The 19,568-nt window shown below is 58.0% G+C and overlaps 1 protein-coding gene across 4 annotated transcripts; it reads right to left on the reverse strand.

The window, feature by feature from the left end:
* Positions 1 to 2,210: 2,210 nt before the first annotated feature.
* ABCF1 (ATP binding cassette subfamily F member 1) lies at positions 2,211 to 19,091 on the reverse strand. 4 transcript variants are annotated; one of them, XM_032800364.2, is made up of 28 exons: positions 18,914 to 19,068; positions 17,507 to 17,553; positions 16,744 to 16,827; positions 16,207 to 16,342; positions 15,536 to 15,573; positions 15,173 to 15,292; positions 14,644 to 14,718; positions 13,640 to 13,702; positions 13,282 to 13,371; positions 12,428 to 12,499; positions 12,099 to 12,197; positions 11,589 to 11,684; positions 11,045 to 11,167; positions 10,195 to 10,295; positions 9,963 to 10,048; positions 9,614 to 9,753; positions 9,120 to 9,268; positions 8,706 to 8,789; positions 7,975 to 8,099; positions 7,114 to 7,226; positions 6,347 to 6,518; positions 5,763 to 5,837; positions 5,120 to 5,190; positions 4,761 to 4,793; positions 4,059 to 4,227; positions 3,737 to 3,801; positions 3,351 to 3,423; positions 2,211 to 2,797 (listed from the first exon to the last, which is right to left on the reverse strand). In XM_032800364.2, exons 1-28 carry the CDS (start codon positions 19,002 to 19,004, stop codon positions 2,631 to 2,633), a joined length of 2,757 nt encoding a protein of 918 aa, XP_032656255.1. In that variant the 5' UTR covers positions 19,005 to 19,068; the 3' UTR covers positions 2,211 to 2,630. The 4 variants fall into 4 exon arrangements, with proteins under 4 accessions (XP_032656255.1, XP_032656265.1, XP_032656245.1 ...); XM_032800374.2 differs by having other exon boundaries at positions 11,589 to 11,681; positions 13,640 to 13,705; XM_032800354.2 differs by having other exon boundaries at positions 13,640 to 13,705.
* Between the last annotated feature and the right edge of the window lie 477 nt (positions 19,092 to 19,568).

Genomic DNA, 19,568 nt, shown 5'->3' on the forward strand with positions numbered 1-19,568 from the left:
GATCAGAACCAGCAACGCACCATGCTGGTGAAATAGTGCACCTGATTGTCCTCTGGCAGCCCTTTTATGGTGCAGAGAAGCTTCCACAGGTGCCTTGAGCAACAGTAGCTTGTACAATGGCCAACAGACTCATGATCTGCTGTCCCCCTCTCCAATCACCTCAATGTTAACTCTGAAACCTACAGGTGGTCCAAGCAGAACAGCTGTACAGTGCTCAGTGGGCCAATCGACTATACTGGCCATTCACCTTGCCAGCTGTTAATTCTGAAACCTGCTGTTGACAGTGCAACTGGTAAATGGGACTTGATAGGCTCCAGGGGCCTGTAATGAAGAGGTTTGAGATGAACAGCTTAGCCCCCCTCACCCTGTTTACATCTGGGGGTGTTGAGTCTGAAGCTGACCAGCAATGACTTGGCCATCCTTTACTACTGTGCAGTGAATCTGACGCTGCTTGGATGGGATCAGGGGGAAAACAGACCCAAAACCAAGATCACATATAGCACCTAGAGGCCCTGCTGCAGTCACCTTCAGCTCAGTTCGCCCCTGCTGCTTTTGCTGATCCATGGAGCATTTAATAGCTAATACTTAGCCCCACGCAGCATCAGCTCAATGGGGTGTATTAGAATCAAGTGCCCAGCCTGTGCTAAAGGAGAGCAGCTGAAGGAACAGACATGCTCCCAACAGAGGCACAGTAACAGCAGGATGCAACCAGGGAGGGCTGAATAGGCCTGCCGGAGCTGAACACGGGCTGCGGCTAATGTGCTGGGAGAGGGACAAGGGGGTGTCTACACTTGCCCAGCCTGGGCTCAGCTCCCAGGGACTGGTTCACTTAAGGCAGTGGTTCTCATGCAGGTGGACACACACACCCCTCAGGGTGCACCCAGATCTTCCATGGGGTACATCAACTCCTCTAGATATTTGCCTAGTTTTACAACAGGCTCCATAAAAAAGCATTAGGCATGCCCATACAAACTAAACTTTCATACGACTTTATACTGCTCTATGTGCTGCAATGTAAGAACAATGTTTATATTCCAATCAGTTTATTTTATAACTATATGGTAAAAATGAGAAAGCAAGTTTTGCATCTCATTTTGTGAGCAAGTCATTTTTAAGTGAGATGAAACTTGGGGGTAAACAAGACAAAATAGTCTGGAACAGTGGAGAACCCCTGATTTAGGGAGCAGGACACAGGAGCCTTTCCACACTGGGGGGCTAGGCTCTGCTCCAGCCAGTTGAGAATTGGGCCTACAATTTTACCCTAATTGAGCCCCCTGTAGACAGTAAGTTTGTCAGATGACACCATAGCAACCCTGTGGACTGGAAAAGATCTGAAAAGGGAGAGCCCCCGGCTTAACCCAAACACACAGGCCTGGAATTCGAGCAGGAGGCCTGGACTGTCAGGCCTGGTTAAGAACAACAGTGTCAAGCCTGATCTCCATGACACCATATCAATGTGTCAGAAACTAGGCCCAAGGGGGGTATGAAATGAGGGCAGTGGGCTAGTCTGCCCTCCCTCCCCCCCATTCCTTGTGAGGCTTCTTAAAGAGACTCAAGACAGAAAAATTGGCTACTGGAGTGAAATTGGCTACTGTCTAGCAGCCTCCCCCGCCAGCTTCTGGGACCCCGGGCCCACATGAGCAGAGTGGGTCTAAGAGGGACCCAGAGGACCCCTCCGCTTGCTGTAGCGAAATCCCAGCCCCCACATGGGACATGATTTTATCCCCCACCCCTGACGTGTCTTTTTCCTTCCTCATCAACACTGCTGTGAGCCTGCAATTAGAGAGGTGGCCTGAACAACCCACTGCTGGCACGTTTGCCAGGTGGTGGAGCTGCTGATTAGCCCCACGCTGGGCCCATGCTGCTCTGGTACCCAAGGCTGCAAGTGAGAGAGAGGTGCGAGTGCCAAACCCTGTACCCCGTTTTACATGATTCAGCCTTTCCCTCTCTATGGCAGTAACACAGATGAATCCATCCCAGTCAACCATTGGCCCCATGTGCATCATGAGTTGTGGGGCCTCAGCCCAGGCTCCAGCAGGGCAGGCACCCTGCTCCCATCGCCCCCTCCCCACCAGCCGCGTGGGCAGAAGTGGCCCCAGCTCCCCTCTGCCCCCTTGAAGGAGTGAGTGAGCCGGACAGACACCCTCCGCGCCCAACCTCTTCGGCCATGATAAATCCACATCCCTCGCACAATCAAAGCCACCAGCCACTTTTTCCTTCCTGTTTTAATTGAATCCTGTCACACGGAACTAGAACGAGGCTCGAACCATGTTCGGAGCAGCTGGGAGGGTGAGATGAGTCCAACAATGGGGCACCATCTCCTCCCCACCTGGTCCAGAAAAGACCATTCCAATACAAACCAGCCCCCCTACCCCAACTCCCTAACCCTAACCCCCCTCCCACCCTTCATATAAATAACCCATGGCCCTTCCAAGAAAGGAAGCAGGTGGCAAAATCCACCCCCTTTCACAGGTTTAGCCCCATCCCCAAAGCCGAGCCTCATCCCATCATTATAGCCACACTTCCTCCGCTATCCAGCTGCACCCAAGTCCTGCTGCAAAGGTGCAGGTGGGCGAATGGGGAGTCCATGATGGGCAGGGGAGGAGCTTTGGAATGGCCCCGCCCCTGCCTCACTCGCGGGGCCGGTTGATGATGACCTCGCCCAGGGCCTCCAGCACCTCGCGCTTGTAGTCATCGAAGTCGCCGTCAATCTGCTCAACGCTCTGCTCCTCCACCACCCACAGCTGGCAATTGGTCTCCGTGATCAGCCGGGCATCATGGCTCACAATGATGACAGCTGCAAGGGGAAGTGGGGGGGTTTAGGGGAGCAGGGGGATCCTCCATTCCAAGAAGTGGGAGATACCATCCCACAGACGGGGGAGGAGGGGCATATGTTTGAGGGTATTGCCCAGGAGAATGCATGCTGGGTCATTTGTGCAGGCCCTTTTCTGGGGTGGTGTCACTTGGTGAGGGGCATTATAGGAAGGGTTTTCAACCTTCTCCCCTCAGAACAGACCAATGGGGCCCATCCAGCCTCATATATTCCCTCCCTTCCCCCCGGAGCAGACCAATGGACCCATCCTGCCCTGAATTCCCACCCAATCCCAGCCCCAGACCAGACCAACAGACCCTTCTGGCCCAGAATTTCCTCTTCCCACCCTTGGACCAGACCAATGGACCGTTCCAGCCTGGAATTCCCTCCCCCAACATCAATGGGCTCTTCTGGCCCAGAATTCCCTCCCGCACTCCAACCCGAACCAAACTAATGGCCTGTTCCAGCCTGGAATCCCCTCCCCACCAGGCCAATGGGCCCTTCCAGCCCAGCCTGAGCGCCCGCTGGCGTCACTCACCCCCTTTGTACTCATTGATGGCATCAGCCAGGGCGTCGATGGACTCGATGTCCAGGTTATTGGTAGGTTCATCCTGGGGAAGAGACAATGGGCTGAGAAGGCGAAGGGGCAGATCCCAGAGAGAACCCAGGAGTCCTGACTCCCAGCACCCCCCTGCTGCTCTAATCCACTGGATCCCACTCCCCTCCCAGAACCCGGGACAGAACCCAGGAGTCCTGGCTCCCAGCCCCACCCACCTGCTGCTCTAACGCACTGGATCCCACTCCCCTCCCAGAACCCGGGACAGAACCCAGGAGTCCTGGCTCCCAGCCCCACCCCCCACTCTAACCCACTGGGCCTGGTGCTCTCCAGGGCTCTGTCCCACCTCTCGCCCCAGAGACACTCACCAGAATGAGGACATCAGGCTCTCTGCAGGCCAACTCGGCAAACACCACGCGAGCCTTCTGGCCGCCTGGGGAAAAGGGAGCGAGTGGAGCAAGGTGAGGGATGAGACGGGGAGCCCCTTCCCCACTTGTCTGCATCATCCCCCATCCCAGACAGCCAAGCCCTTCCCGCCTCCAACTTAAGCTGCTGGGTGCCCTCTCCCAACCCCCACTTGCCCTGGTGCCCCCCCACTTCTCCAGACCCTGCCGCTTACTCTGTATACTCAGCCCCAAGTCTTCTCTAGAGCCCTATCCAAGGCCCCCCACCTCAGCCCCATCCCCGTACCGGAGAGCTTGCAGATCTGGATGGTGTGGGCGTGGCTCTCGAGGCCAAAGCGCCCCAGGCACTTGCGGGCGTCCTGGTAGGGCAGGTTGAAGTTGCGCTGCAGGTACTCGGTCGCCGTCTCCTGCATGTTCAGCTGGTCAGCATATTGCTGGTTAAAGAAGCCGATTTTCTACGAGGAGAAAGGGGTGGAGTCACCACTCAAAAGCACCGCCCCCTTGCTGCCGGTTCCCCTCCCTGTCACACCCTGGCTGTGCTGGTGCCCCTCAATTGCATCCTGCAGACCCCTATCCCAGCCCTGGCCTGCAATCCCAACTTGTAGCTCCGTGCTATCCCAGCCCTGGGTGCCCCCCAGATCTGCCAGTGCCTCCAATCCCAACCTGCAGCTCCCCTGCTATCCCAGCCCTGGGATCCCCCCGCCCAGCTCTGCCAGTACCCCCCAGTGCACAGCCCCCTGCTATCCCAGCCCTGGCTCCAATCCCAACCTGCAGCCCCCTGCTATCCCAGCCCTGGCCTCCAATCCCAACCTGCAGCTCCGTGCTATCCCAGCCCTGGGCTCCCCCCCCAGATCTGCCAGTGCCCCCAATCCCAATGTGCAGCCCCGCCTGCTATCCCAGCCCTGGGCTGTCCCCCAGCTCTGCAGGTGCCCCAATCAATCGGGCTCCGCTGCCCTCACAAACCTCAGCATTTGGGTCCATTACTTACTAGTCTGTGGTTTTTCCTCATCTCCCCTCTTGTCTGAAAGGAGAAGAGAAAGGGGTGAATGGATACTACTTTCCTCTGCCCTCTAGTGTGTTAACAGCACACAGCAAGCCCTCACTCAGCACTGAAATGCACCCACCTGTGGGGTGGGGCAGCTGGGGAAGAGCTGCACAGCGACACAGCATAGGGATTGCTCACCTAGCACTGAAATGCAGCCACCTCTGGGGGGGGCAGCTGGGGAAGAGCTGCACAGCAGTTTAGGACAGGAAGGAAGGGGAATCCTGTCCCCAACTGAAGACACACTGAGGGAGAACAGAATTGGGTTGAGTCTGGATTCGGGGGTTCCGGGAGGGGCCCCTTACCGGTGTGAGCTTCCCCGTCAGCAACAGCAGCAGTGTGCTCTTCCCTACGCCGTTCGGCCCCACAATGCAGACTGAGAGGCAGAGAGAGAGCAGCCATCAGTGACTCAACCAGGCCAGGAGGGCAGTGGGTTAGCACGGGGGCTTGGATGGGACTGATTCATTAGCATCGGACTCCCCACTACCCGCCCCACGACTGTGTGTGTGGGGGGGGGGGGCTTGTTATTGTAGGGTCTTCTCAAGAGTGCTATGAGGGCCGCTTCGTGAACGTCAGATCTCTCGGGATGCTACAGGGTCTGTGCGGGCTGATTTGTTATTTTAAAGTCTCTCAGGGGTGCTAGGGGGGTTGCGCAGGCTGTTACTGTAGGGTCTTGCCTGGGGCTGAACAGCCCAATTCATTGGCATAGGGGTGTTGGGGATGTGTGCAGCTTTGTTATTGTAGGGTCTCTCAGGAGCGCTGTGCCTGCACCAACTAGTTCATCATCATCGAGTTACTGGGTGAGGTTATTATAGGGTCTTGCCCACAGGTGCAGCCTGTACACCCTGGTTCGTAGCGTTGCTGGGGCTATAGGCAGAGGGAGTTTTGGGGCTGCACGCAGGTCAGTTTGTTATTGTAGGGTCTCTCAAACACCGGCCGGTCACTCACTTCTAGACTCCATGTCGATCCCAAAATCCAGACTCTTGAACAGCAGCTGCTGTCCCTCGTAGCCAAACACGACACCTGCGGAGAAGGGGCAGGGAGGAGGGTGAGGGGTGCGAGTGCACAACTGCTGGACAGCGCTCCAGGGGGACCTGCCCATAATGCACCACTCCGCTCTGGGGCCCCTGGGAAACCGGCGTCAGAAAGAAAACTCCTCAGCGTCCTGTATCCTCAGAGGATGAAAAGGGAGCACTCACCGGGTGCTGAAATGCAGCCACCTCTGGGGTGGGGTGGCTGGTGAACAGGCACACTGCAATGTTACCCAACATTTGCGGGAGGAAGTGAAGGGGAATCCAGTGTCCATTTGTGGCCACAGGGTGGCAGACATCTGGGAGACAGAATGGATGTGGCGGGGGGGGGGGGGGGGGGGGCGGGGAATTAGATTTGGCCAAGACAGCAGGGTTCACACCCCAGGGGAGTTCTAATAATGTCACAGCGCCCCCTAGTGTCATACTGGGGCATTGGGGCCAGCTCTGACTGTGACGGGAGAGCGCCCCTGTGAAGGCCCCCTACGCTGTGTGGGGACATACCATGCAGGCCCAGAATCGGGGGACTGAGCGACGGTGGGTTGGGAAAGGTGAATTTCACTGTGTATTCCCTGGGCCTCTTCAGCAGCTCGGGGGCCTCGTTAGCCTCTTCATCCAGGTTCTTCTTGCGGCATTTCTGCTGCTTTCGCGTCAGGGCCTCCTTGGTTTGCTTCTCCTGGAGACGAACAGAGCGACAAACCCATGTGCCCATCTAGCCCGGTATCCCGCCTCCTCCGTCACCCCAGATTAAATCCATGTGCCCATCTAGCCTGGTATCCCACCTCATCCCTGTCACTCTGGATCAAGCCCACATGCCCATCTAGCCTCATATTGTGCCCCTTCCCTTCCCCCTCAATCAGACCCATGGACCCATCTAATCCAGCTCATCAGATCCGGAGGCCCATCTAGCTTGGTACCCCCTAGCTCCAGAGTCCAAGGAAGTACAATCCACCACACTGTACCTCAGGGGGCAGTACAGTCCCATGGCAAGGAAGGGATGATTTTCATGTGACACCCAGGTGGGGCTCAGCTGCCACCCCTCAGCGTGAAGGGTGAGTGTTAACCCCATTGTTGTTGGGAAAGAGATTCTTAATTCAGTAAAATCCTGTAGCAGTGGGTTCCCTGGGTCAACATGATGGGGCTAAATTCAAGGTAGGAAAGAGCTGGATTGAAGCCAGTGGCCTCCTAGAGGGGGAAGACCCCATATCCTATTCCTCAACCCCCTAAACCAGCCAGTCCCCCCTGCCCTGGGGCTGGATCTCAGGACTCACCGCTTGTTTTGTCGACTTCCCACCAGCCTTGAGGTCTTTCAGTTTCTTCTCCTGTTTCTCGTACTGTTTGAGCAGCTCTTTCTGCTTCTGCTGGTACATCTTCTTGAAGGTCACTGCGGCAGAATGGGGGGTGAGGGGTTGTAGTTAGGGCGCTGCTCTGGGACGGGGGGAGGAATCCAGGTTCGACTTCCCACTCGGCCACTTCCCCTCCCTGCCCTGCTTCCTCCCTGGGGGATTGTACCTAGGACCCTCTGGATGTAAACAAAGTGATCTCAACTCCTAGAACTAGAGGACGAGACCTGTGGAGGAAGCTCACCATTCAGGAGAGTCAAAAATTTCCCACCAAAACTCTTTTTCCGAGGGAAAGCAGGGTTTTCAGCCAATGGAAAACTTGGGGCTCTCATATGCCCCTGTGGCACCTCATGAGACTTGTAGTTCAGGCACCTCACGCTCTCATTGTCGGCTCTGGACTGAGCTCCCTGGCTGGACTACATCTCCCATGAGGTACTATGACACAGGGTTCCCATGATTCAATCTGGCAGCTCAGAGAGAGGGATGCATCATGGGAAAGTTTGGCCAAGCTCAGTCCGTATGGAAGAATGGGGGTATGGGGCAACTGAACTACAACTCCCATGATGCACCAAGAGCCCACAAACCCTACCCCTGGAGAGAGACCTAGGAGCAAACCAGCCTCCAGATGGGCTCAGATCTCTGGGTGACCCTACCTCCTCTAAATCTCCACCCCGAGCAGATCAGTCTCTGCAACTGCCCCAGCTGCTCCCCTGGTCCCCATTCATATAGTTCCCCTACCTCCTCTTCCTCCCCCTCACTGCAGTTGCCCCAGCTGCTCCCCCAACTCACTGTAGTTGCCCCGGTAGTAGAAAAGTTTTTGCATGTCCAGGTGGATGATGTCAGTGCAGACGTCGTCCAGGAAGCCTTGGTCGTGGGAGACGATGAGGAGAGTTTTTTTCCACGTCTGCAGGTAGCTGGGCAGGTGAACCGGAGACAAACAGAGGAGAATCAGTCAGACAGACGGACGGACCCTGGTCCGCGGCTAGGACGGACACCCCAGCCAAGAGGGAGGGGACAGAGCTAGAACCCCCAACGTACACCCCACGGTGGGATGTAGGGCAGCCTCACTTAGCCCAGCAGTGGGGGGAAATCTACAAATGGGAGCTGTCTCCTCTAACACCCCCCGACAAACCAGGCCCCATGCACCCTCCCTGTCGCCCCACCAGGGGGGAATCTCAGCCAATCCAAATCCTGACCCTCGGCTGAGACCCCTGCCCCATAGGGGAAACCCCCCGAGTCCAAACCCTGCCACAATAGAAACCCTCTCCCCCCAACACAGCTTATAACCCACCTGACTCCTGCCCCCATCCCACCAACCCCCATCTACCTCTGACAGCCAGCGAGACCTCTCGCCCCACCACAAGGGGCTGAGCACAATTCCCCCAGTGTGGGACTCCCAAAGTCCACCCCCGTACAGTTGCTGCTCGCTGAATGGGCTCCCGCCAGAGCTGGCAGCTGCTGATGCGAGCCAGGGAGCCCCGGCACTGAGGGGAAAGGTTTCTCCAGGGCTGGGCACTCACTTGTTGAGCCAGATGACGGCGTTGAGATCCAGGTGGTTGGTGGGTTCATCCAGCATCAGCAAGGTCGGCTCCATGAACAAGGCCCTGAAGGAGATGGAGTGGGTGAGCGGTGCCCCCTAGTGACTCCTTGCAGGACTGCACAAGGACAAGGGGACTGGCTGGATCAGGGGGAACAGGGAACAAGACACAGGGCCTTTCCCCTCTAGGGGGCCCTGGTTCCAGACTGGATCGTTCCCATCTGGGTGTAACGAGCTGTCAGGTCTCAGCCTAGCCCCCAGCAGGGCAGATGCCCCAGTGTGTGGGTGGGTGGTGTGTGACATGGCCCCACCAACGGATCTACAGCATCGACTCACCCAGGTCAGCACATGTGGGATCATGGGCCCATTATGCAGGCCCCACCCCCGCCAGCCTCACCTGGCCAGAGACACTCTCATGCGCCAGCCGCCTGAGAACTTCTTGGTCTGCCGGTTCTGCATCTCAGGGTTGAAGCCCAGACCGGCCAGGATGCGCCTGGCTTTGGCCTCCGCTGCGGCCGCCCCCGTGGCCCGGAGCTCCTCATACACCTGCGGAGGGGGAGATGGGCGGATTCACCAGGAAGCCTTTGCTTCCTCCTGAAGCTAGAGCCTCCTCCTCTACAGCCCCTGGCTCCCTCCATTTCTCCCCTCCCCAGATCCCTCAACTGCCCCCATGCTTCACCTCCTTGCCCACTCTCTGCTCCCCCACACTACTACAACCCTCCTTCATCCCCCTGCATGCCCCCCATTCCCGGTTTGCCCTCCCCTCCCCTGCTCTCCTCCCCACAGCAGTTGCAATGGTATAAAAACCTGTACACAGTGGCTAAGCCCCCCGCCCTCCCAGCTATTTCCCTTTCCCCACTGCCCTCTCCCCTCCCCCACACCCCTCAGTACCTTTTCCAATTGCTCAGCCACGCTGTCGTCCCCTTTCTCCAGCAGAGCCTGCAGCCGCTTCTCCTCCTCCAGCAGCTTCAGCCGCTTGGTGTCGGCCTTGAGCACTGCTTGGACTGCGGGGGTCTCATCCGCTATCACCTCTGGGGGTGGGGAGGTAGGGGCAGAAGAGGACTCAGTGAGTGCAAGGTTCCCTGCTCTAACCACTAGCCCCCACTTCCCTCCTGGAGGCAGGGAGAGAACCTTGGAGTCCTGGCTCCCAGCCTCCCCTGCTTTAACCACTAGGCACCACTCCTCTCCCAGAATCGGGGAAAGAACCCAGGAGTCCTGGCTCCCCCCACCCCCCACGTACCTTGCTCGCACAGCAGCACGTCAATGTTAGGGGGGATGCTCAGGGCCCGGTTTGCGATGTGCTTCAGCAAGGTGGTTTTGCCCTTCCTACACAGGGGGAGGGAACAAAAGGGTGAAGCAGGGAGGGAGGACGCAAAGAGGAATCTGCAGCACAGTGCCCCCTAGCGTCGCACAGAAGTAGCTCTGACCGCGAGGGGAGAGCATCCCTGGGAGGGATCCATCCATCTACCTACCCGTTGGGTCCCACCAGGCCGTATCGGCGCCCAGCCACAATGTACAGGTCTGCGTTGACGAAGAGCTCCTTGCCGTGAGCTGAGATGCTGAATTTCTCCAGCTGCAACCACACAGGAGAGAGATCAGAAAAGATGGTACGACCTCCCCCCTGCCAGCTGTGTGAAATGGTATGACCCATTCTTGAGGGAGTCGCCCCCCTACCCCAGAATATCCTGGCATCTCATGGTATGACCCTCCCTCCGGCCAATGGTCCCCATGACCACCTCTTGGTACAACCCATTTCCTCTCCCATTTGTGAAACCCCCCCCTTCAGATGGCATAACCCAATCCCCGCAATCCCAACTAATATGACCCCATATAACTGTGTCACCCACTCTATATCCTTGCCAGATGGTATAATCCACTCTATGTCCTCCACCGCCACCACCAATGGCCCCGCCATCTCATGGTACAACCTGCTCCCGCTGTCCACTCCTCACATCCCCATAAGGTGGTGTGATCCACTCCCATCCCCCTCTTACCACATGGTTCAACTCAGTCTCCCACCCAACCCCTGCAGCATGGCACAACCCAGACCCACCAATGGAGGGAAGGGAGGGGCTTAACCCCTTCCATGCTGCTGCTGGTCCTCCTTGTAGTGGGAAATACCAACTCCATCAAGATGGGAGGGGAGAGAGGGAGAAGGAGAGGGAAAAGAAGGGGGTGGAATTATGGGACATTAACCCCTTCCACGTGGCTGCTAAAGGGAAGGCATCCCAGCGGAAAACACCAACTGCTGACCATATTGGGAGAGTGGGGGGGCGGGGGGTGTGGACACATTCCAAATAAACTCGGGGGTGGGAGAGGTACCTTGATGTCGGAGGCATTCTCCAGCATGGCCTGGCGCGAGGACAACTCTGCCTGAGACACCGAGAAGTCGTTCTCCGCCGCGTTGGCAGCCTTCAGCGTTGCCACCTGCCGCTCAAACTCCAGCTGCGGGAGAGCCTGAGGTGATGCCCCGGCCAAGGGACCCTCTCTTCCCCTCCCCTCTAGCCAAGGGACCCTCCCGCCAGTACCCAGCCTGCCTGGGGGCCATCATGCCCAGCTAGGTGGGTGCCCCAGCGGGGAGCCTATTGGGCCAGGACTCGCTCTGGGGGTGGGATGACACGCACAAAATGGATCCACATTAGTTGGTCTCTCCTCCCCCCGGCAAGCAATTCCTACGATGCTTCAGTACCAACTGGATGGCTGCAAAGGATTCTGGGAACACTGGCATGTGAACAAGAGGTGCGGCTAAATACAGCTGGGAGCCACCCCACTGGAGGGGGGTGATCACCACACACAAGGGCTTGGAGGGGCCTGTTTGGCAGAAGCTTCGCCCCCTCCAGGAAGGATCTTCCCACCCAGAGCTCACCTGCTTCTTGAGCTTCTTTCTCTCTTTCTTGCTGAGATGAGCATAGGGGTCATCGTCCTTCTTCTCCCCCTCGTCCTCCTCATCCTCCTCCGACTGCTGTACCGACCACAGGAGGCTGGTTACGAATAAAACCTTCCACCCAGAGCCAGGATAGAACCCAAAAGTCCAGGCGCCCAGCATCCCCCCAACCACTAGACCCCCACTCCCCTCCTAGAGCCAGGGATAGCACCCAGGAGTCCTGGGTACCAGTTCCACAGCTTCATCCTCTTCTGATATGCCTCAGCCCTACCTCTGCAGTGATCCCCTTCCAGGGGGCAGAGGGAAGGTTGGCTCCATGACCGTTCACCCTGGGCCTCTCTGCTGAGGTTGTCCGTGAGGGACTGGGGGCCAGCTGGATGCTGGCAATGAGCTGAGAACCCACCAAGTTGTCTCACACCTGAGCCAGCCCAACGAATGCAGTTCGGTTTGAACAGGGCAAACCCACCCCCGCCGCCGAGAGGATTGTCTTACGGGCTCACTGCCTCGCTTGGGCTTCTCCTTGCTCTTCTCTGGCTCCTCCTTGTCTTCCTCCAACTTCTCCTCCTCGGACTCCAGAGCAGCAAATTTATTCTGCAGCAGAACAGAAGCCAGCTCAGTCAACCACAATGAGCAGGGACCACTCTCCCAGAGCCAAACTGCAGCCAGCTCTGGGGTGGGGCAGCTGGGTACTGGCCACACAGCGATATTGCCAGCACTGACTATGAGGGGAGAATGCTCCCTATGGAGCCCACCACCTGGTCCCTGCAGTACAGTGCCCCCTAGTATCCACCAGTAGTAGGGAGCCCCCCAGGAACACTCACTTGGGCTGGTTGATTCTTTTTTCCTTTGGTTTTTTTCCCAGCTTCACTGGATTCCGTCTGTTTATTCACAGTCTGAAAGGAGGAGTGTGAAGGAGTTCAGGACACTCAGCTAACCAGTATCCCATCCCCCTTCCTCTCCGGGACCCCAGATCACCCCAATAGGCCTGGTATCACCCCTCCCTGTCTGGATCAGACGAAAGGGCCCATCTAGCCTGGTATGCTGGCCTCCCTTTGCACCGCGCCACATCAGACCAGTGGGTCCAATTCCGGAGTATTCATGGGAAGCCAACCCCCATAAAGCTAGCTGGGCCATTCTCCCTGAAGGGGAGAGAACCCAGGTGTCCTGATTCCCAGTCCCCCCCTTGCTCTAACCCACTAGACCAGGGGTAGGCAACCTATGGCACGCGTGAGCTGATTTTCAGCGGCACTCACACTGCCTGGGTCCTGGCCATCGGTCCGGGGGGCTCCGCATTTTAATTTAATTTTAAATGAAGCTTCTTAAACTTTTGAAAAACCTTATTTACTTTACATACAACAATAGTTTAGTTATATATTCTGGACTTATAGAAAGAGACCTTCTAAAAACCTAAAAATGTATTACTGGCATGCGAAACCTTAGAGTGAATAAATGAAGACTTGGCACACCACTTCTGAAAGGTTGCCGACCCCTGCACGAGACCTCAGCTCCCAGAACCAGAGATGGAACCCAGGCATCCTGAGTCCCAGCCCCTCCTGCTCTAACCACTAGACACTCCTCCCTCCCAGCACTGGGACTAGAACTCAGGAGTCCTGGCTCCCAGCTCCACCTGCTCTAACTCACTAGACGCTACATGCCCAGCACTTCTCTTGCCCACCTTGCTTGCTTTGCCTTTGGGTTTGGGTTCCTCTTCACTCTCCTCCTCTTCTTCGCTCTGGGCCAGAACAGCAAAGCCTGATCCTCCTCCCTGGGAGCCGTGGGAGAAACAAGAGCATTTATAAACAGCAGGTTCAGATTAAGTCAATAACCTCAGTTCCTAACCCCAGATACATCTTGTGCAGCACAACGCCCCCTAGTGCAGCGCTGAGGCATTGGGCCAGCACTGGCTGCGAGGGGACAGTGCCCCTACAGAGCCCGCACCCTGTTCCCTGCAGCACAGCGCCCCCTAGTGCAGCCCTGGGGCACTGGTTTGCACACGCCAATCCCGCTGAATCTTGTAAATGCCACCTTCGCACCTGCTGCCTCCCTTTGTTCTTCTCGTTTTTCCTGCTCTTCCTCTTTTTATCGTCGTCTTCTTCCTGCTGAGAGCACAGAGCAAATCCCTGGCCCGGTGAGACGCGCTGTCTCTGACTGTACCTGACCCAGCCCAGCATCCCTGCCCCACTGCCCCAGTTAGACTCCTGGCCAGCGGAGCCAAAACTCATACCCAGCTGGTTGGCTAAGTTATTCTGCCACATGGGACTCCCAGCCTCCCCCGCTTTAACCCACTGGACCCCAATTCCCTCCAAGAGCTGGGGAATAGAACCCAGGAGTCCTGGCTCCCAGCCCCCCCTGCTCCCCACTCTCCTCTCAGAGCTGGGGAATAGAACCCAGGAGTCCTGGCTCCCAGCCCCCACTCCCCTCCCAGAGCTGGGGAATAGAACCCAGGAGTCCTGGCTCCCAGCCCCCTCTGCTCCCCACTCTCCTCTCAGAGCTGGGGAATAGAACCCAGGAGTCCTGGCTCCCAGCTCTCACTGCTCCCCACTCCCCTCCCAGAGCTGGGGAATAGAACCCAGGAGTCCTGGCTCCCAGCTCACACTGCTCCCCACTCCCCTCCCAGAGCTGGGGAATAGAACCCAGGAGTCCTGGCTCCCAGCTCACACTGCTCCCCACTCCCCTCTCAGAGCTGGGGAATCAAACCCAGGAGTCCTGGCTCCCAGCTCACACTGCTCCCCACTCCCCTCTCAGAACTGGGGAATCGAACCCAGGAGTCCTGGCTCCCAGCTCGCACTGCTCCCCACTCCCCTTCCAGATCTGGGGAATAGAACCCAGGAGTCCTGGCTCCCAGCTCACACTGCTCCCCACTCCCCCCTCAGAGCTGGGGAATAGAACCAAGGAGTCCTGGCTCCCAGCCCCCACTCCACTCCCAGAGCTGCGATAGAACCCAGGAGTCTTGGCTCCAATCCACACCAGACCTAGCCATGCCTGTCCCGGTTAAGACCAATGGAACCACGCAACATGGGGGCAATGGGAGACTGACCTGTTTTCTCTTTGGCTTGTCGTCCTTTGTCAACTTCTTCCCTGGCTGGTTCTCCTCTTTGTCATCAGGTGGGGTCTGCAGGGGGCAACGTGTCAGCCCCACAACTTGGCATTGGAAGAGTTACCCGACCCCCAGGGGAGCAGCGACCCCCCAAGTCTAATCCTCCTGGGCTCCGGCCAGGCTTGGTACGGAACATCTCTAGCACAGGGGGCTCCTGGACCCTCCCTTGGGGGGGGGGGGGGATGATCCCCTATTTCCTTGTCCTCTAATAGATCTGAGAATCCAGGAATTCTACCTTCCAGCCTCCCTATTCTAACCACTAGGCGCACCACTGCCCCCGCCGGAACTAGGGATAGATAGAACCTGCAAGTCCTGATTCCCAGCCGTCTCTGCTCTAACCACTAGACTCCACTCCCCTCACAGCTGGGAGAGAACTCAGGAGTCCTGACCCCCTGCCCTGCACCACCACTGCTCTAACCCACTAGAAGACGTCCCCACTCCATGCTGCATTTCGTCCGAGCGAGCTAACCTGGTTGATCTTGTTCTTATTGGGTTTGGCAGCTCTCAGCGTCTCTTCTTCCTCCTCCTCCTCCTCCTCCTCCTCTTCTTCACTCTGCTCCTGGCTCAGGGCGGCAAACACATTCCCTCTCTAGGGGAAGGTAAAGCCAAGGTCGTTAGCAAAGGGTGGACATTTCCTCTCTCCCCCACACCAAGAAACCCAGGGCAGGATCACCCCCCTACAACCTATTCCCTAAGTAGATGCCCCCTTAGGTCCCATCTCAACCGGGGCAGGACTGTGCCCTACAGCCCGTTTCCCAGCACAGGACCCTGCGCAGTCCGTGTGTAGACAACAACCCCAGCCCCTGCGGCTCCTTCCAGCCTCGAATCTCACCTTCTTCTTCTTCCCACCTTTGGTGACGGGAACGGTCGCTGGAAAGGAAACAAGAGAAGGACTTTAGGGATCAATGGAATGGAGACGCAACCACTCCCGCCATGGGGAGCTAGCCCCATAAAGCTCTTGGTCCTCCAGCACCTTGGGAGATCTGGGATGGGAGGGAGAGGGCTTCCTGGTGGGTTGTCATCCTCTAACTCCCTGCTGACGCACGTGAGGCTGGCCTCTCCTGCCACGGGGCAGGGGCTGGAGCGAAGGAGCTAGTGCAGTGGGGCAGGGACTAGGAAAAGGTAGGCCATGGAGAAGAGAGGCTCATGCTCCCATCCCATGGGACAGGTCTCAGGAGGGAATGGAGAGGGCCCCCCCTCTGGGCTTGCTGGCAGGATGGCACCGCTTTTTATACCCCTGAGACAGCACCACAGACGCTGTCTACCTGCCCCCCTGCGCCAGGCGTTACCCACCACGTTAACCCCTCACACACCATAATCCAGGGCGTGGAATTGTGGCAAGATGAGCTCCTGCCAGCTGTCCAGATTAATGACTTGGGGGTATGGAACCCAGGAGTCCTGACCTCCAGGTCCGACCCCCGCCCTAACAGTTAGCCCTCACTCCCTTACCAGACCTGGGAATGGATCCCAGGAGTCCTGGCCTCCAGCCTCATCCTGTCTCACCTTCCTCATCCTCATCGCTGCCCGGAGCTGACAGCTTCTTCAGCCTCTCGATCAGGTGCTGCTCTTCCTCATCCTCCTCTGCCTCCTTCTTCCTCTTGTCTTTCTTTTTCTCTCGTTTCTTTTTCTGTTGTTGAAGCTGGGGTGGGGGGACACAGAGATGAGGCATGTCAGGGGGGTCATATCCCCCATGCACACAGCCTGTGAGAACCTGGGGTGCAGGGTACCCCTGGTTAAGGAAGGCATCCCTTTCTAACAGCACAGTTATTGTAGGTCCTACAATAACATCCAGCAGCCCTCCAGGGGAGTTCCTTTAGCTCAGTGGTTCTCAAATTTTTGTACCAGCAAGGCATTGAGTGCAACCCCCCCCCCTTACAAATTAAAAACACCTTTTAACATATTTAACATCATTATAAATCCTGGATGCAAAGCTGCGTTTGGGGTGGAGGCTGACAGCTCGCGACCTCCCCACGTAATAACCTCGTGATCCCCTGAGGGGTCCCGAACCCCCGTTTGAGAACCCCTGCTTTAGCTGCTCACCTGTTGCTGCTGCTGCTCCTTCTCTTTAATGACAGCCTGCTGCTCGCTGACTTGTTTTTCTTCCACGGACAACTCCTCAAAGAACTGGGGAGGGCAGCACGGACAGATTAGTGCTCTGCTTCCCACCCCCAGGAGTCTCCCTGCCCCTAGTGGTGAGGGAAGGGGACTCCAGCTGGTGACCATTCCCCATTTCATTCACGCCCACCCCCGCAATGGGAGACTCCACTGTGCTATGGGAGATCCAGCCACCTTCCCTTGCCTGTCCCCTTGCAGTGAGGTCTGAGAGACACAGCTACTTGTCCCCATTTTTAGTACTGACAAACCCCGGTTGAGATCATGGCCGGACGCTGCCCAGACACACAGGGAGAGACAGTCCCTGCCCCAGCTGAGATCAGGGCCCTGTTGTGCCGGGCGCTGCACAGACACACAGGGAGAGACAGTCCCTGCCCCAGCTGAGATCAGGGCCCCGTTGTGCCGGGCGCTGCACAGACACACAGCAAGAGACAGTCTCTGCCCCAGCTGAGATCAGGGCCCCCTTGTGCCAAGTGCTGCCCAGACACACAATGAAAAACAGTCCATGTAACTAGCTATATGGTGGAAGGAGATATTAAGGCACAGAGAGAAGTGATTTAACTCAAGTCACGCAGCAGGGTGGGTGTAGAACCAAGGTCTCCTGAGTTAAAGGCCAATGCCCTGCCCATTAGGCTCCTGTTCCAGAGTTCACACCTCCCCCAGCATGGCCCGGCTCAGTCCCACTTCTTACCGACTTCTTGGTCTTTTTGTCCTTCTTGCCTTTCTTCACCACTTTGTCTAAAACAAGTCAAGAGAGATTAATCCAGGTGGGTGGGAGAGAACCCAGGAGTCCTGGTTCCCAGCCCCTCCACTCTAATCCATTAGACCTCACTCCCGTCCGTGAACTGGGAATAGAACCCAGGAGTCCTGGTTCCCAGCCCATCCCTCTAATCCATTGACTGCGAACTGGGAATAGAACCCAGGAGTCCTGGCTTCCAGACCTCTCTATCCACGGCCACTCCCTCCACTGCCCAGACCCGGCTAGGTCCCACCTGGGGCAGTTCTCGTGGGTGGATGTATGGGCACATCTTGTCCTCCACCCCCACCTTAGTCCAGATCAGCCCTGACTGAGCCTGGTTCAGCTCATTGCTCCCTCCCTCTGAGCCTGGTTCACCCCAGTGTCTCACCTGGTTCTGACCCAACCCCCCTCCCACCAAATAATCCGGCTTCGGTTCCAGCTCCACTCCTCCCCATCTAGCCCAACCCCAGAACCCCCCTTCCCGACAGTCTCTTCCCCATTAACCTCCTTTCCACTTCCCCCCACTTCCCTCCAGGGGTTCTTCCCCCACATCCCATTCCCCACTTTAGCCAGTTTAGGGTCCAGCCCCTTCTCCCCCTGCTTTGGCTCAATTCAGTCCCTCAGCTTGTACTCCACTCCTTGGCCAGGTTCTAACCCCCCCACACCACAGTCCCATCCAGTACCATCGCCCACAGCCAACCTAGTCCCACCCAGTACTTCCGCCCCCAGCACTTCCCCTGACCCAATCACCCCCCAGTTCTCAGTCTGCCTGCCCCAGCCCAGTCCCCTCCCCAGTCCAATACCTCCCCTCCCCCGGTTCTGTGCCCCTCCTCCCAGCCTGGTACAACCACTCCCCGCCCCAATCCCACCCGGCCTCTGTACCCCCCCCCAGCCCGTGTACCCGCCTCCAGGGCCAGTTCCCCCCGTTTTCAAGTCACCCCCCGCCTCAGGTCCAACCACCCTCCCAATCCCCCCGATTCTCTGCCCCCCCGCCGCTGTCACCACCCCCTGCCCATGCTCCTCACTCGCTGTGTCCCCCCCCGCCAGCCAGTTCCCCGGTGTCTCAGTCTCCCCGCCTCCGATGTTCCAAGCCACCGCCCTGCCCCAGAATCCCCCCGATTCATCTGCTTCCCCCCCGGGTCCACCCCCTGCCCCCAATTCCCCTCGACCCTGTGTTACCCCCCTCCACCCCCAGTTCCCCGTTCTTCAGTCACCCCCCGCCTCCGGTCCAACCACCCCTGCCCCAAAATCCCCCCCACCGGATTCTGCCCCTCCCCCGCCCGGGTCCAACCCCCTCCCCAATCCCCCCGGCCCTGTGTCCCCCCCCGGCTCTGTCTCTCCCCGGTCCGGTCCACTCACCTGCGGCCTCCCCGACCTTCTGCTCCCCATCCCCGATCCACTCTTCCTGCGGCGGCCGCGGCGGCTGCTGCTGCTTCCCCGCCTTCGGCATGGCCGGTCACCGCGCCCAGCGCTCACGTGCAGACCCAGCCAGCAGCTGGGAAACCTCACCACTGCGCCTGCGCGGGGCGGCCCGGCCTGACCATCGAGTGCCGGAAGCGCCCAGCCCAGAGTGGCTTCCGCGGCACCATGGAGCGCCCGGAGGCCCGCGGAGCAGTAGAGACGCAGCGTTGTGTGGCTAGACAAGTCCCTTAACCCCAATGGTGTGGTTCAGTCTTCCATGGAAGTGGGGGCTGCTGATTGGGGGCAGGGAGTCCCCCTCTCCAAGCCAGGCCCAGCCTGGGGGCGTCCCTCCCTGTCCCCCCAAAGCCAGGGGGAAGCTCACAGGGCAGGGAGCACCCCAAGGCCCCATCACACAACTGTCGCACCGAAGGAAATGCCACTGTGCTACCTCCATCTGTTCCCCGCACTGGGAGCCAGGACTCCTGCGTTTGGTCCTTGCTGTGCTGTCTGCGGATGCTGGGCTGGGACAGGTGGTTTAGTGCAGGGGTTCTTAAACTGGAGGTCAGGACCCATCAGGGCATCGCAAGGTTATTACGTGGGGGGGTCACGAGAT

The sequence above is a fragment of the Chelonoidis abingdonii genome, chromosome 12 (genome assembly GCF_003597395.2).
Source record: "Chelonoidis abingdonii isolate Lonesome George chromosome 12, CheloAbing_2.0, whole genome shotgun sequence".
Lineage (NCBI taxonomy): Eukaryota > Metazoa > Chordata > Testudines > Testudinidae > Chelonoidis > Chelonoidis abingdonii.

Bases quoted from the DNA above. Each gene is read 5' to 3' on its own strand.
- ABCF1 (XM_032800354.2), bottom strand. From the start codon at position 19,004: ATGCCGAAGGCGGGGAAGCAGCAGCAGCCGCCGCGGCCGCCGCAGGAA. The intron at 8,100-8,705 runs GTGAGTGCCCAG...TCACCTGCCCAG, and splicing joins GCCGTCATCTGGCTCAACAA to CTACCTGCAGACGTGGAAAA. The intron at 4,794-5,119 runs GTAAGGGGCCCC...TTCTCCTTTCAG, and splicing joins TGACGGGGAAGCTCACACCG to ACAAGAGGGGAGATGAGGAA.